The sequence below is a fragment of the Dipteris shenzhenensis genome, unplaced genomic scaffold (genome assembly GCF_047967505.1).
Source record: "Dipteris shenzhenensis isolate YYH24624 ecotype China unplaced genomic scaffold, Dip_SZ_1.0 scaf0007, whole genome shotgun sequence".
NCBI classification, from domain to species: Eukaryota; Viridiplantae; Streptophyta; class Polypodiopsida; order Gleicheniales; family Dipteridaceae; genus Dipteris; species Dipteris shenzhenensis.
Window position 1 is genome coordinate 19792 of NW_028239314.1, and position 16931 is coordinate 36722.

Sequence of the window (16931 nt, forward strand, 5' to 3'; positions counted from 1 at the left end):
TTGTTTATGAAACAGATAGAGAACCCGAAAACCCAACTATTCCCTATTCTCTTCGGCCTTAGAAGCACCTTCTAGCCAATCTAGCAAATCAAGAATCTAATCCGCTCGATGCGAAGTGGGAGTTGATCATTAATATTATGATGCTCCCGAGTAAGCTTCAACTGCCGCTGGTCCGGAGTTAGAACTAGCCGTTTCTCGAAAGAGATTTGACAAGTTAAAAAAGCCCGCAAGGTCTCTCCCGACAACTGTCCCGTCTTTTTAGGCGTTTACCAGCCGAATTGGATGGTCCCATTCGGAACTACCTCTGATCGACGCAGCCAGGCGAACCACCCTTACGGGCGTTCGGACCCTTTCCCTTCGCCATCCACACCAGCCATAGAGCCTGCCCAACGATCGTTGCTCTACCTCTGGCCGTAGCCCCCGGAGACCGGTTGACTCTAGGAACCTATCACCGTGAGCATGATAGCAAGACTCCGTTTATTTGTCATGTTTTCTTCTTCGTAGTTGATCAAGAGGGTGGAAATCTGAATAACCTTGTCAGTAGTTTTTCGTTCCCTACCCCTCTCTAGCCTTCAGGAGGAGTTAGTGGTTGCCGTGGATTAGACCACTACCCTTCTAGAATACACAATTCCCAGACGCTTCTCGTGTATTCTCTTCAGGGATTATCCCTGCCTTCGGTTCGTCAATTCTGAACTGCACTCCCTGCAGCCTTATTTTCTTGCCCATCTCAAGGGACACGTGGATTTCGATATTGACGTGCGGAACACATAAACATGCCAACCCTTCTTCTCCGAACTGAACCGGATGCCAACCGCCGATTCTCATCCTCCCCCCCTACCCCCATCCGAGCCTTTCCTGCTCTTTCTGGGTGACCCAAGGCTTGATGCCAGATGATGCCTCATCTAGCACCCGTGGACCCCGTATCGGTGCGGAAACCTCATCCCAGATGCGGAACATAGTTCCATACCTTTGACTGACTGTTTTTCACAGCCCTCGGATAATCCGGTGATGTGGGAACGACATTAATCGCTTTCCACCACACCGACACGTCGTAGTGTCCCCTTTCCATTATCTCTACCAGTCTCGGTGAGAGATAGTCAGTCCATTGTCTTACCCAGGACGAAAGGACGTACTTCTCCCGTCCCGGACCCATTCGTTGAGATGAGTATCGGTATGTTCCGGAAGTCAACCTTCCACTCTTCCCAACGCCTAATGGCCGCCAAGAAGCGCTTGATGTGATGCGTCACGTGGTCTTGTCTGACCAATAGACAGCCACCACTGCAACGGGATCGGAAAAGGTCCCGACGGTGAATGCATCATTATTTTGTGCCGAAGCCAACGCCCGTGTCTGGGGGGCTTAACAAGCACCTTATACCCGGCTCCGAATAGTCGATAAGTTTCGGCTATCCGTACCTCACGGTACTCCCGGAGCCTCTCCACCAGTGGGGATAAAGTTATCGCCGATGATCTACGGACGGCGGTTATCCACTTAGGAGAGATAGGCGACACATCAATGTTCCGCCAAATAAATCGTTTGGCAGATTCGTAAGAACCATTATTAGATATTTGGCTCCTACTCGAATTGATAGTGACATCTATACGGGGCATAATCAACGATATATATTCGCCACCCGGCGGCCACCTATTACTGGGTCGTCTCCCAGTACACCAGAATTTCTGAAGATCCTATTATAACCGGATCTCCTGGCTGCGATTCGGACCACCATATGGTGGCACAAAGAAAAGCAAGGCCAAGACGAGTAAGCCCCAAGAGGCTGACCAATCTCGAAACTCCATCCTTTCGGATAGGTTTTGGTTACCACTTCGCCGCCAGAACCGCGAGCGTCTATCCCCCGGTGGGCAGAAGTCGCGAACGGGACCTCAAACGAGGTACCCCGGATCCAAGCTTCCCAACCTTGGGCTAAGTGTTCTCCAAAGAACGATTCCAGCCTCGCGCTTTGCAGGCGAAACGGAAATCTATCTGTTGCTGCTGAGAGGTTCCCTTCGGCCAGGTGAGGGGTTAGACCAAACACCCGACATAGAGATCCCCGACCGTCCGCCGATACCAGATTTGAACAGATTCCTACCTTTTCGGGGTTGGGGGAGGGACCCTCGGTTCGGGTTGGTCCGGGCTAAGCGCCATCGGTTCCCCGGAAGAACCCCATGGAATTAGAGATGGGAAAAATGAGGCTCTGGCAGCAGCCTTTGGCAGCAAGATTTTGTATTTGCCTATTCTCGCGTATCCTTTTGATAGTCTTCCGAAAATCCATAGCATTCTGAAAGTGATTGGGTTGAAAAACGAAGAGAACCCCTTCCAAGCAAGGGAAAAGCGGGTGCCGCAACGCGGGCAAGAAGCTCGGGAAGCGGCTGTAGCGCAGGAAGGAAAGGGGCTCCCGTGCATACGGGCTATGCTCATGCATTCGAAGCTCCCGTGCATACGGGCTATGCTCATGCATTCGAAACTTCCAAGCAAGCGCGGAAAAGGTGGCAACGCGGAAAACGCCAAGCGTTCTCTGCCCAAACACCACAAACTGTCATGAATATCAAAGACGGAAAGATAATGGACAGAAACAAATACGTCGGCATCAGGATCTAAAATTCGTCGTCAAATAGGAGAAAATGTTCGGCATAAAAGACTCAATCCGAGAAAGAGAGCCCTTATTCGGGAGTGGGGATTTCCCCTTATTCGGAGGGAGAGGCTTCTGAAAAAATCATGGAAAAGAGGGAAATCTGGGAATTTGGCCGACCTAATTTTGGGGTTTCCCTCCTTTCGAAAGGAGCTCCGGAAAAAACCATCCAAAAGACGAAAATCTGAAGATTTCTCCGAAAAATCACATACTTCGTGAAAGTCGTCCCCCTCTTACGGATTACTCATGAAGGGAAAGATGTAAAAGCTCAAACCGTTACTAAAAACTATTAAAGGGAAACACATCAATCTTCTACCCTTTCTAGAAAAAAGATCGGACGTTATTCCGGTTCGTATTCCCTCTCGTGAACATATTTTATAAGCCAGGTAGCCAACAAGTCATAAACATATTTATGCCAATCCCAAAATAGTCAATATTCCTGGTTCTACAGTACCCTGCGGTGATCCCACACCTATTAAAGAAGCTTCTTGAGATCCTATCAAACCAGACATAGCATGGTATAAAGAAAAGAGGGAACGAATTAGAAAATCGACAGAATAACTGAAATAAAGAAAATGATCTCCTTCGAGACTTCCCTCCTATCTCTCTATTTATAAAGATTCTTCCCATTATCCTTTCAGTCATAAAGGTTATTGGATACCTGAAAAGTATCCCCTCTTCCATTATGAGAGGAAAAAAACTTCTCCTTTTTATTTTCATTATCTGGACTATTATTATCCACACTATTCGGAGGTCGAGTATGAAAAACCCAATGCTGTGGTATTCCCTGAACCTCACTATAATTCTATAAAATCTCCCCATAGAAATGAAATAGAGAGACACTGCCTTCCCCAGAACAGAAGGAAGAAATGGCTATTCAATATCGTAAATCATTGGCGGAGCAATCGAATAGCTAACTCCTACTGTTCTCTTTTGATATGTATATGATCAGTATCACGTATGTAATACATATCTCAACTCATACGTAATATATTATTTGCCTTAATCGCTGGCAAGGCGGCTATTCGCCTCAAACGCCGCCGGCGAGGCAAACGCCTTGCGCTTTTTTCTCCGGGAATAAGGCTGCTAGGCAGGCGAGCTTAAGCTCAGCTATAGGTACCATCCTACCTCCTGATGAGGTATATAACAGTTAGAAAATACTCAATATACCTTATGCCTTTTTGCCTGCGCGTAGCGCTTACCCGACAAAAACAAAGAAAGGGGCGGGCGCGCCTTTAGCCTTTGCCATTGGACGAGTCTCACAAGGCTAGGCCAATACGCTCACCATCAAATTCCAGATCCCGAGGCTGAAGGGCGCACAGGTCTCTTCGTCCTGCATCCAAACACTGGAGACAATTCGATCATCAACCGACCGGTCTCCGTAGCTTCGATGTGGGATCTTCTTGGCTTGCAGGCTAGCAAGTAGTTCGCAAAGCGAACGAAGTGGAAGGCTTACTTTGAGCCTTCCACTTTCTAGGCTTCGCCGTATTATTTAACCATCCCATTCGGCGAAGTAAAGGCTGGAATGACTACCTCACCGTTAAGATGGTTTGAGGTGTTGATCCGGTTAACACTTCGCTAAGGGTTGAGGACTTGTTTCAACCAAGGCCTTGGGCAAGGATCGCTTGCTTCGGTCGCTGCGCTTCGCCGGCTTTCTTTGATGATCGATGAATTCCTGCCAGGTTGATGAAGTCCCTGCCGTTGGTTGGTTGGATTATACGAAGCAGGAAGGATGTGGCGGGGCAAAGCTGGATTCGCAGATTATGGAATTTGTTTGGAAGATACTGCCTTCTTGCATGATCTTTTTGATGGCGGAATTCTTATGAAATTCGGAAACCTCGGCCCAACCGGAACCCTCCGGCCACAACCCGAGAAACTGATAAACGTCAGGAACAAAACCCGAGTGGCCGTAGGACGTAATTCTGCAAGCGGAAAAAGGGACTCGAACCCTCAACTTCAGCCTTGGCAAGGCTATACTCTACCATTAAGCTATTTCCGCCAGCGGAACCAGAGCCGGGTGCGGAGCGGAGAAAGCGCTATAGCTTTCTCCGCGGCTTCGTTGTGGATTGGAACCACTGACTTGAAACTTTGATGACTTATCGACGTTCCTTTGTTGATCGATAGGCGGGGCGCTGCGCGCTTCCCTGTGAAAACGCTACGCGTTGTTTTCGACCCATGCTTGGAAAGATTCGAACTCTCAACCCCCAAATCCGTAGTTTGGTGCTCTATCCAATTGAGCTACAAGCACTTTGGTTAGCGAAACGAACAAAGGCTAAGACGGTCGGAAGACCTTCTGCGCTTCGCGTTTCCCCGGTCAGAGAAAAAAGCCCAAACTGTTTGGCAGATTCCCACGCGTTACGCACCCGTTCGCCACTTTGTTTCCAACTGTTCTCACGTGGGGCATTTGACAAGACAAGCAAAGGCGGGGCGGATCCTGCCGGTGGTACACTTCTGTTTGGGGGGTGGGGGGGGCCCCACCAAGCAGAAAACGCTTCGCTTCACCGAATCCAAACCACTTTTTTTTGCCTAAGAAGAAGGCAAAGCCAACCACCAAGGGGGGGAACCGGCTTTGCGGTTGGTGGCCCCGTAAGGACGAAAACAACGTTCGACTTGCATGTGTTAAGCATATCGCTAGCGTTCATTCTGAGCCAGGATCAAGGGTTTTGGGGGATTTTGCCATCTAAGCAATAACTTACGACGAGCCCCGGGGGGGCCGAAGGGGATAGCGTAGATCATACGCTACCCCGACGACCCCGCTACTAATGTAGGCGATTCATGCTTTCACTGCTGGCAAAAGCCAAACGGCCCCGGTCCGCCCACCATGCTGCTAGCGGACACTTCGCCGCAGCTGAAAATTCTCTCACTAGCAGGAACACACATAAAAATTCCGCTGCGAATCTTGGTTGTGCTCGCAGCAGGCTTCTGGTGCTTAAAAAAAGTTTCAAAAAGGCCCATCTCTAACGAATAATCGGTCAATAAATGCCACATACCAGCATTAAGCCCAAAATTGGAGAATGGCTAGCGCCACCAAATGACCATTCAATTGTACGGAAGGTGCAAAACCGAGGCAGGCAAGACGGGTTCGAACCGCAAACGTTCGGCTTTCAGCCGATCGATTTACCAATTTTAATCTATCTCGCTTTTTTTCATGGGAAAAAGGGTCGGGCCCCATCAAAACCCTCCCTCATCATTGTCGGCATAAATTCATTCCCCTCTCGGGAATTAAATTAAAGGGTGTTTGTGATTCGTTTTTTCGAATGTTTAGTGACAAACAGCACGAGTGTGCATGAGGGTCCGGGCTGTCAACCACGTCTCCCGATAATTCTCAGTACATATGGCAGAAAACGCCTTTCACATATCGGGGTCGGAATGGGATCGGGTGTTCCGCGTCTTACTAGGATGCCCGGACGGAACGAACACGCTTGATTAATGAACAAAAGAGTGCTAACGACAAAAGCACCGAACAGAGAAAGTGCAAATACAGCTGGTACTTAGCCTTTGATTGTTCGATCGCTACCAACCCCACAAGGAGGTCATCAATTCGCAGGTGGTTATTAAGTAAAAGGTGTAATATGAATGGCTACGCTTTTTCGAATATTCATGGATTATTATACGATAATCTTCGTTTGCTTTTTTACTGCGAGATTGGTAACGAAAATTCGTTACCGCTATTCAGACTTGACTCCCGATCTCTTCAATGCCGCCCAGCCGACGGCCGAAATAACTGACATACAGATATGGAAGTATACATATGTCTATGTCACCCCCAGTGGCTGCTTGTTCAGAACGCGCGTTTATCAGTGTTCGCGGCGGTCCGGTTGTAGTATATAAGGAATGGAGACTAAAAAGTTAATTAATTAAAAGGTACCCATCTTTCCCATTCTTTCTTCGCGAAGTGGTTAGTAATGTACAGCATTCTCAGCTCAGTTGGATAGAGCAACAACCTTCTAAGTTGAAGGTCACAGGTTCGAGTCCTGTAGGATGCAGAAAGTGCACATTGGATCATATACCGTTGGGGAATGCCTCTACTTGTTTGATTCCTCGAACTTCTACTTGTTTGATTAGTCCATTGGAACGGGTTAGGACGTGTGGATTGACCGATTTATCAATGTCTCGCGATCTCGGCTCAGAAGGTCGAAGCTTACTGGGAGAGTGGCCGAGTGGTTAAAAGCGACAGACTGCAAATCTGTTGAAGGTTTTCTACGTAGGTTCGAATCCTGCCTCTCCCAATGCCGAAGCAAATTAGGAAAGAGAAGCGAAGCAACCGAAGAATGAGAGGGGAGCGGGGAGGGAAGCTCGAACATCCAATATCTAACCAGCCAGCCCCGGCCAGCCCTTATTTGATTGACCAAGTGAAAGAAATTGCGGAGGAGGATCCTATGATTCCTATTACTGAGTGAAGCGAGGAAGTTTGATCGCTGTCATCCCGCGAACGCGAATGTCTGGTCTCTAATGTTGTAACTACTTGATATCCCTCATGCCTCAGTTCGACCACACCTAGCGGACGAACTCTCTTCGTTCGATTCCCCGATGGTGCCGGTGGTTGTCGGAGTGCCCCAAAGTCGAGTTGTCTTTCTTGCGTTGTAAATTGCCCGCATTTGGTTTCTGTTCTGGTTTGAATGACCTTTAGAATAGAATAGAATAGAATAGAATAGAATAGAATAGAATAGAATAGAATAGAAAAAAGTGTTGGCCTGTGCGCGTGTATAGCTCTAGGGCGGAGTGTGCCTCGGATCTCGGATTTCATAAACCAGCCTACTCATTACGACGGGAATTCCTATTTGTTGTCGAAAGCAAGCTATGCGATCGGGGCAGCCACGCAACGGGAAGATCCGATCCTTGGCCCAAGGTTGGCTAGAAGCAAAGATCCTTGGCCTGCGCTGCGAGCGAGCGATGTGCACCGGCCAGAAAGGATACCCCCGAGAGCAAGGCTTCGGCTTCTCCAAGGAACCTTCTGGAATTCAATCCCAGCAGCAATGTATATCTCGACCACGTAGTTGCCTCTCGGGCGACGAAATGCTCTATGCCTACCATTCGATCTCTGGATAAAGCCTTCGATCAGCACATTCCCTACGAATCGGTCTTTCTGAACAGCTCAGCCAGGATCCAACTTCCGACATACAGCTTTTCCATGATCCTCCTTTTCTAGCTTCGAGCCGGAAGCATACAGCTTCCAACCTATGGGGTCGAACAGCTAGGAACTTTCTTTCTTTTTACCCAATTTTCCATTAAATACTGCTAACCCCTGGCTAACAGGGTGAAAAAGATAGCTTATATCCTACCCGGCTTCTGTCCCACTCTCTCGATCGTCAGATCCACACCCTCCTAGATGTTCCCTATCGGTTCATCTAACGATCCACCTCGTAGCCCTCAGCTATTCTATCCTCATGGCTAGGATCTTAATCTCTAAACCACCCCCCGGTAAATTGGGAAATCAAGATTTCCCTTGCTCAGATGACGTTAGGAAAGGCTGGATGACGGTTATAGCCGTAGACGCCTATTCGCTCTAGCAAAACCATGGCTCACTAACATGGAGGTATCCGACTAAAACGGAAAACCTGCACTTAAACGATCAATATGGACCTCATCCACAAACAGCACAAACAAGGACTTCCTGAATCACCAATAATTTGAACAGTTAGGCCTTCCCATCAATTCAGCCTATTAGGCCAAGGAGTGAGTTTGAGAAGTTTAGGCTAACTACCACAACTATTACTTGATGATGCAATTCGTGGTTCGTAGTGTCGATGCAATTGATGAGCAGTGGTCGATGCCAACGCGAGGTCGAACTAAACTGATCACTGAAGGCCTTCCATATAGAAATTCTATCCCACAATGCTCCGACTCCATAACAAGAGAAAGACCCGGCCTCTGCTGATCGCCCCGAATCACGGGAATCGAAACAAGCGCTTATCAAACATGCTTCTATGGGGAACATCACCAAGACGGAAATCGAAGGGAATCGATAGAAATCGAGTCGAAGCCCAGGAATATGCTTCTAGCCAACCGGCTTCCAAAACCAGCTGGACCCGCCTACTCCGGGCCTCTTCCCTTCGGTCGAGTAATTTTCAATACCCCGAGAGGGGAGCCGGCAGGCCGACCTGCAAAGCCAACCACAAGGGGACTCCCCGGCACAGAGAGGCCCCCCATAGCATAGGGGCGAGCGGGGGTCCTGGGAGCCGGCCCGGGATAGCGCTTCATCCCGGGGCCACCGGGCTACCTTACCACCCCGCCTGCGAGGCGGGGCTACCCCCACACTCCCCTTGGGTTACTTGTTGCCCTTCCCTTCGGGCGGGTTACCTTGACAGCCCCCCGGGGCTACCCGTAGGTCGGTTTGGCAATCGGGCTACTTACCTCTCCGTAGGTCTCCGGGGTAGGTACTTGGTGCACCTCCGGGGCACTTGCCAGCCCTTCAGGTTAGTGCCTGTAGGGCATCGTTTCAACGAAACAGAACTCCTCCTCCCTCCGGTTCCCCGGGAGAAGTGGCCCTCTCAACAAATCGAGGTCTCACTCCGTGACCTACCTAAAGTATGGGTCAATACTTTTCGCTCCAATACTAGTAAAGGATGAAGGCCAAAGGTAGGGACCAAAGGATTGGGTTTCTTCCCGGGTTCTCCGCCTTGCCAGGAATAGGGCAATAATTCTAATAATCCGATAGTGATAAGGATAATGGGAATCTGATGATAATATCAATTGGGAATGACAGTAATAGTAGAATAGTAGTAATCCAATAATAATAATAAGAATCCGAGTTTTTATATCTCGTTCAGGAAAAAGGGCTTTGCGCCAAGCACACTCGGCAAAAAGGTTACTCGGATCGTAGATGGACTGGTATGAATCGGTAAAGAGGAGGCAAAACGAAAGGGTTGATAAACACGAGAAAGCGTGGGCGACCTCAAGCCAGCTACAGGGGGCTGCTGCTCCAGGTCGGCATGGTCGCCTCAATCCCTCCCGCCCTCGGTAAAGAACCGCAGGTCCGGCCAAGCCAGAGCAAGCTCCGTCTAGCGGAGCCGGGGTGTCTAGAGAAGAAAGTGGCGGACGGGGGCCCGGGTGGGTCGGGCGGAGCAGCAAGAGATTCTGATCTCCGCCCCCGGAGCTTTGCTTCCCCCGTTTGCTCACTTGGTGAAAATGGTAAACACGACAGACTCAAAATCTGTTCCATTTCAAGGGTTATCGGTTCGAGTCCGATAGTGAGCATACTTGCTTGGTGAAATTGGTAAACACGACAGACTTCGAATCTGTTCCATTTCAAGGGTTATCGGTTCGAATCCGATAGCGAGTATGGGCGTGTCTGAATTGGTTTGTTGGGCGGGCCCTTGGGGCTTGCTTGCGGGGAGCCCCAAGGGCGAGTATAACTCAATGGGTCAGAGTGTCAGATTGTGAATTTGAAAACACGGGTTCGAATCCCGTTATTCGCCAAAAACACATCATCCCAACGCTTGAATCCCGACTACTTTGCGCTGCTATCCTCATAGCGAAATAGAGTTCGAAGGAGGATGAGAACCTTCGGTCGAAGCCCAAAACAGAAGACCAATCAACGCCAACCAAGACGTTCAGCCAGGCCGAGCTGTAGACCGAAGCCGGGCAAGGGGATTGATTGGTGGATTGCCTTGATGTCCTATTTCTTGGTTGTGGCCAGAGATTCGAAAAAACCGACGGGGGGCCGGGATCGGAATCCCGGGCATGGGGTAGTGGGCAACAAGCTTCCACGCAACATCACGCGCTGTGATCTTAGCTCCGCTAGGATTACACACTCCCCCCACGCCGGGGGAACCGCTGGGATTCTGTTTTCAAGAGGAATCTCGAACTCCTAGCTCATATCGTTTCGGAGTATAAGTTTGGTACTTCCATTCCATTCCATTCCATTCCATTCCATTCCATTCCATTCCATTCCATTCCATTCCATTCCATTCCATTCAGGTTTTTCCTCTTAGCAGATTTCAATTTCTTTTTGGGAAGAGGTGAAGCTACGGAACCTGGAACAGTCAATCCAGTTAAAGACTTTACCACCAGCCCACCCATCATATATGAAATTATCCATTTCTGCCAGATCCCCTCTGAGAACCCGTTTGCCCGGGGACTGAAGAGGCCCCTAGGCGAGGTAAGTGCCGGCACAACGAAATTTCTACAAGAGAATGGCACTTTAATGAAAGGGGTTCCCAGCGCTTTCTCAGACTTCTTTGTCCGCCTCGGGAAAAACGCCTACCGTTCTTCATCTCTCTCAACTAAGGCGTTTCCTACCTCCGTGGCGAAAACGCTACCACGCGTTTCCATCCGAACGCGGCGGTATTTTTGGTGTCAAGGGATCGAAAATCAAATGAGGTGAAACACCCGAGTGCCCACGCAGAATTCTCATTCATCTGGTAGTGGATGGAACCTCGGCTTTTTTCTTCAATGTCACCAATCATCCATGAAAATTGATCGGGAGTTTGCAGTTGCGCTTCGACGACCGAAAGGTCATTGGAATGTCTTGGCCTGGGCAAGAATGAATTCTGAGGTTCACTGGTTGAGTCCCCAAGGCTTGAGGCGTTTTCAGTTCACCAATGGAGACGCAGTCACAGGTTGAGTGTTGCGCGATCACAAACCGGACACTCATTGCCTAAGATTTTGTACGGTGTTCGGTAGGTTCAATTCCTACTGTATCGAAAAGAATGCATTGGATGGATGCCTGGGCATTGAGAAGGAAGGACGCTTTCAAAGGCGAAAGGCCATGGGGAGATACCGTCTGTGATCCATGGATCTCCAATCGGGAAACCGTATCCAAGCTTGCCGGGCATGCCGTGTGCTGCGGCTCCGCCTCGGACTTGAAAAACTTAGCGAACCGAAACATCATTGTAGCTAAAGGAAAGGAAATCAACTGAGACTCCGTTAGTAGCGGCGAGCGGAAGCGGATTAGGCAAAAAAAGGGGAAAGGGCCCCGAGAGGGGGACCCCCGCTTTCCCCGGCCCCGTGCGGGGGGGAACTTGCAAGGGGGGGGGGTGGAAACCCCCCCTCAAGGAATTCTGAAAAGGTTGGAAGATCTGGCCAAAGAAGGTGATAGCCCCGTAGATCTTTCCTGGCAGGTTTGATTACCGTTGCAAAACGCGGATACCGTGTTTGAATCATGATCGCTTTTACGTGATTAAGGGGGACCACCCTCGCGGCCTAAGTATTCCTCAATGACCGATAGCGTACTACAAGTACCGTGAGGGAAAGGTGAAAAGACCCCGCCATATGCCGGGAGTGCAATAGAAAACCTGAAATCCGATGCGAACCATCAGTCGAAGGAACGAGGCTCCGAAAGCGCTATAGCTTTCGGAGGCGAAGCCACTAATGTTCGATAGAACGCATACGCGAGGCTGAGAAAGCGCTATAGCTTTCGGAGGCGAAGCCACTAATGTTCGATAGAACCCTTGAGCGAAGCTTTGCGTTGTCGGCTCTCGCTCGGCACACTCTAACGGCGTACCTTTTGCATAATGGGTCAGCGAGTAAATGGAAACAGCGGCTTAAGCCATTAGGTGTAGGCGCAACGAGGTTGAATCTTCGGCGTTGTTTCTATTTGACCCGAAACCGATTGATCTAGCCATGAGCAGGTTGAATTGAGCTCTCCACAGAGGCCTTGGAGGACCGAACCCACGTATGTGGCAAAATACGGGGATGACTTGTGGCTAGGGGTAAATCAAAGAGCTACGACTTTGTGGAGTCCGGAGGACCACAAAAACCTACAGGCAGGCAGGAAAAGGAGTCCTCCTTCGGCCTTTTGCCCCATAAGCGTGCGAACGCTTTTTCAATAACTGGCTCATAACGGTGAAACCAGCAAGCTGTTTTTAAGAGTAATGGCCATACCGTGGGAAGTCGTGAAAGCTTCTCCCCCTTTGCGGTCGAGTGCCCCAGCCCTCGGCGATGAATGAAGCAGGTCGAGTTCCAAGATGAAAGCAGGTCAGGTTCGGTAGGAACCGCTAGCGCAAGCAAAAATGCGTTGGATGGGAGACCCAAGTACCCCCCGGGACCAACACTTAAACAGTCCGGAGGACCACCACCAAAAGGCCCGGCAGGAACCCCACCTAAGAGTATCCTTTGGAACTTCCGAAGGGGTCCAGAGGACCACCACCAAAATGCTCTCGTTCCCACTCGTTGATCCTCGTCGCTTTATTTCGTACCCCAGAACCTCGTTCCGGCGGGAACCTCTCTCGTAGCTATGAGCTAGCTCATTGACCCCGTAACGACTGATTCGAAAGATGAGAGCATGATCGTTAATGCCAACACGCCGGTTCTCACCCTGGCCGAATTCATCTTGAACCAAAGGTTTTCCGGCCATATGCACGCACCAGTGTATCGAGAGCTTTTCGGCGAAGAAAAAAAACTAAACTTTAGACCACATTCCCGCCAAACATGCCGGCAAGAGAGCCCTTCACGAACAAGATAAACATGGGGCGTAATGTGATTTACTCCCGGCATTAGTGCGTGACCGTTGGGGGAAAGGACATGTCACGTCTTGTCTCAAAGGTGGGCCAACCAACCACCCTAATACCAGCCATGGACTTGAAATCAAGCAATCTTCAAGGCTTGCTCCAAAACCGAACCCAGGCGAAGCAAAGGTTTAGCTGGCTGAATCTCGACTATTCGCGAGGCGAGCTGCCAGTGTTGATTGGAGTAGTGCCGAAGGATGTATCGTCCAACGGAGTGCGATTCCTTCCATAGATTTGCATGCGAAAACAAAACGAGCTTCAGTCTGAGCTTCTAAAGATGAAGGTACATGGACGGCCATCTGATCTCCGTCAAAATCTGCATCAAACCCACCACAAACCAATGGATGCAAACGAATAGCGCGTCCTCCTACCCGCTTCCCGAAATGCTCAAAAGTTATCGTATAATAATGATCGAAACTACGGAATTGAAAGATTTTCTACCACAGTCCGGGCACTCTAGTAAGACGTGAAACACCCGATCCCATTCCGACCTCGATATGTGAAAAGCGTTTTCCGCCATATGTACTGAGAATTTCCGGGAGACGTGGTTCGACAGCCCGGACCCCTGTTGGAAATTTGATCATCGTAGAATGATACTGAATTTCCTAAAATGTAAAAAAACTATATAGGGAAATGAACTATCACGAGCAGGATTATGACCATGAATACGACAGGCCCGGCCTCTCTGGCGCCAGCACGGGTAGTACCGGGTCAGAGTCAAGCCTACCCGAGTCCCTATTTTATAGGGAACTCACAGGGAAAGGAAAGATTCTCCCCAAAATGACCTTCCCTGCCATAGAGGTTTTGGAGAATCTTCATTCAGAAAACCCATTGGCCTACCTGCGACAGGATTTGGTAGATTATGCCGATCTTTCAGACCAATGCAAGCGGGGGGTTCCGACGGGAGCCAACGTTTATGAGTTCGGTCAAACAATGAATCCCGTCGCCCAGCTTGATTTTATCCACACGGAGCTCCGCCGAGGACAAGGGCAGGGGTCTTCCGACTGGGAAGACTAGTAAGGGCGGACCTCCGTATCCTTGGGGATACAGCCAAAGCCTTCTTCAGGGAGGAGGTGGAGCCGGAAGAACCAGAAGAAACGATTGTTGAGCCGAAATCCCGGGAAGCTAGCCCATCACCAAAAATTCCACTAGATGAGGAGAGCTTCGACAAACTTTCGTTTGAGGAGAAACAGGCACACGCCCGAACCCTTCAGTATTATGCATTTTTAATGTGGAGGCCCTGTCAAAGCCTTTTCCTGGCATTAATCGAAGGGGATTTCCCAATCGATCGCCCGATTGACGACTCGGAAGGGGAAGAGGCGGTCGAATTCTCCGACATGGAAGTGGAAGAGGCCCCGGAACGGGAGGGGGCGGGCGAATTCTCCTACTCCGACCTTGAACGGGAAGAGGCCCTGGAACGGGAGGAGGCAGGCGAATTATCCTCCTCCGACATGGAAGACAGCTGAGTAGTTATTTGTTAGAGGGGCCATTATCTGGATAGGTAGGCCCAAGCCTCCCTATGAGAACCTAGTGAGACTATTTTTTTACCCCAAATAGATAGAACCAAGAGATTGATTTTTGAAACCTCAAGAGGGGGGGCTTAAGGAACCCCCCCACCCCCCCCCCACAATATGGAGTAAAAAAGCCAAAATAATTCTGTAGGATACTGTTGAGATAGGATTGAAATCTGACGCATCTGCAAACTCATACTCGATTGGAGCAATGTAGCGAACAGAAAGGGAAATATAGAATCGGATCCAATTTATCATAATAGATTGGTGAATATGTTGGTTGATCGCATTCTCAGGGATGGTAATAAATCTCTAGCTTATCCTATTTTTTACCTGGCTATGAAGCGGATTAAGGAAAAGACGAATAGGAATCCACCGTCTGTTTTGCGACAAGCTATACGTAGAGTAACCCCCGATATAGTAACAGAATCTAAACGTGTAGGTGGATCGACGTATCGAGTTCCCGTTGAAATATTACCTTCAGAAGGAAAAGCTTCGGCTATCCGATGGTTATTGGTTGCGTGCCGAAAACGTTCAGGTCGAAGTATGGCTTCAAGACTGAGTGACGAATCAATGGATGCCGCTAGAAATCACGGCAGTGCTGTGCGTAAGAAGGAGGAGACTCATAAGATGGCTGAAGCTAATAAGGCTTTCGCCCATCTACGGTAGTCTCAGTTTTTCCTTTCAATCCACAATTTTCTATTCTATTTGTGGGTTGAAACCCTCAATGTAGTATCCTTGCATGACTCATATCGAGACATGGCAGGGACATCTAGATAGGTGGAGACTAAGTGAGTAGAGACATGGGAGAAATAGAAATATCTAACGAGATATGTTTTATAAATGTCGAGGTATCTCTAGATATATGTCTCCCTCTCCCTCTACTTTATTATAGAGGGACTACTCATCCATCGGTCAAATATGAATCTCTAAATGTAAAAGTTTGTTTTTTCAGTCAAGACACGGGAAATTTTGAACAAATTATTGACTTTTTTAGCGAAGTTTCAATATAAAGTACCGTAATAGTTACTCCATTTCTAAGTATCAACCTGCTTCGAACTACGAAAAGTATTGATCCCCTCTTCCTCCGCGATAATTTCTCGATTCTTCCAGAGTTTAGTAGAATTTCCGGCTTAGTAACAATAGCTATTGCCGATTTAGTATCTAAGGGGAGAGATACACCTCTGCTTCATCGAATTTCCCTAACATCCTTAGTCATTAGCATAGTACTCTCGTTGTGTCAATGGCAAACCAAAACTGTTTCAATTTTTTATGGAAGTATCCAGATCAACACTTTCAGCAATATATTCAGACTACTCCTCCTGATCTGTCCATTACTATCTGTTCCATTATCAGTTGATTACGTACGATGCGCAAAAATAGCCTTGACAGAGTTTTCGTTATTTATATCAACCGCGGGTCTAGGGGGAATGTTTTCATGCCGTGCAGATGATTCAATAACTATTTTTGTAGCTTTGGAGTGTCTGAGCTTATCTTCTTATCTATTATCCGGATACACGAAAAGGGATATAAGATCTAATGAGGCGACCATGAAGTTCCTTTTAATGGGCGGGGCCAATTCAGCCATTCTAGCTTATGGGTTTTCCCCACCATACGGATTATCTGGTGGAAAATTTCAACTCGATGAGATAGTTGACGGACTTGTGTCTACCCAGATGTATAATTCTATTGGAATATACATTTCCATCACGTGTATTGTGGTAGGAATGGGTTTCAAACCTTCCCTGGTTCCGTTTCATCAGTGGACTCCTGATGTATATGAAGGAGTGTGACTCGCCCGAAAGAGGATCGACTTTTCCCGAATCCCCTTACGAATATTAAGCAATTATTATACGATGGATATCCCACAGTCACGTGGGGGGGTAAGAACTCCCCGAACATCTTTATCATTAACTGACTCTTATCACAAGTTTCACGAATTTCCAACAATAAATCGTTTCGTATAAGCAAGATAAAACAGAGTGCGGAGAAAGATGCAATTCAACAGAGTTTCTAATTTATTGGTTTTATGCTTCTGTTGCTTCCTGCTCATTCCTCCAAAAGTTTAACCATTATGGGCAGGTGTCACGAATAAAAATGACTGATGTAAGGGAAGGGTAACAGCAAGGGTTTATTAGCCCCCCCTCCGAGATGTAGATTCCATTAGTTCCAATCCTTCAGGAATTATAGGTGCAACATACGATACAAGCATTTGTCAGCGAAGGAATCGCCCCAAGATAATGAAGCCGTGCCTGTCGGGGACGAAGAAAATCCTATTCCTGTTCTCCCGTTTCTGATATACTCTGCCTCACTCTATACGAAATTTCCCTCTATTCAGAATGAGA

The 16931-nt window shown here is 48.4% G+C and overlaps 1 protein-coding gene and 3 non-coding genes across 4 annotated transcripts; all 4 read left to right on the forward strand.

The window, feature by feature from the left end:
* Nucleotides 1-6773: 6773 nt before the first annotated feature.
* Nucleotides 6774-6856, forward strand: TRNAC-GCA (transfer RNA cysteine (anticodon GCA)). The gene has a single exon. It is a non-coding gene; the product is annotated as a tRNA-Cys (tRNA).
* Nucleotides 6857-9740: 2884 nt separating this feature from the next.
* TRNAL-CAA (transfer RNA leucine (anticodon CAA)) lies at nt 9741-9824 on the forward strand. The gene has a single exon. It is a non-coding gene; the product is annotated as a tRNA-Leu (tRNA).
* A 148-nt stretch (nt 9825-9972) lies between these two features.
* TRNAH-GUG (transfer RNA histidin (anticodon GUG)) lies at nt 9973-10045 on the forward strand. The gene has a single exon. It is a non-coding gene; the product is annotated as a tRNA-His (tRNA).
* Nucleotides 10046-13708: 3663 nt separating this feature from the next.
* On the forward strand, nt 13709-16379 carry LOC147879485 (uncharacterized). Its single transcript, XM_087372185.1, has 4 exons — nt 13709-14091; nt 14325-14506; nt 14804-15254; nt 15629-16379. Exons 1-4 carry the CDS (start codon nt 13709-13711, stop codon nt 16377-16379), a joined length of 1767 nt encoding a protein of 588 aa, XP_087228311.1.
* The last annotated feature ends 552 nt before the right edge of the window (nt 16380-16931 follow it).

What these genes read in the sequence shown, in the direction of transcription:
- LOC147879485 (XM_087372185.1), top strand. Translation starts at nt 13,709, where the DNA reads ATGAACTATCACGAGCAGGATTATGACCATGAATACGACAGGCCCGGC. An exon ending in TCTTCCGACTGGGAAGACTA is followed by an intron (nt 14,092 to 14,324) that starts GTAAGGGCGGAC and finishes GCCCTGTCAAAG; the next exon opens with CCTTTTCCTGGCATTAATCG. An exon ending in GCTTTCGCCCATCTACGGTA is followed by an intron (nt 15,255 to 15,628) that starts GTCTCAGTTTTT and finishes TCCATTTCTAAG; the next exon opens with TATCAACCTGCTTCGAACTA.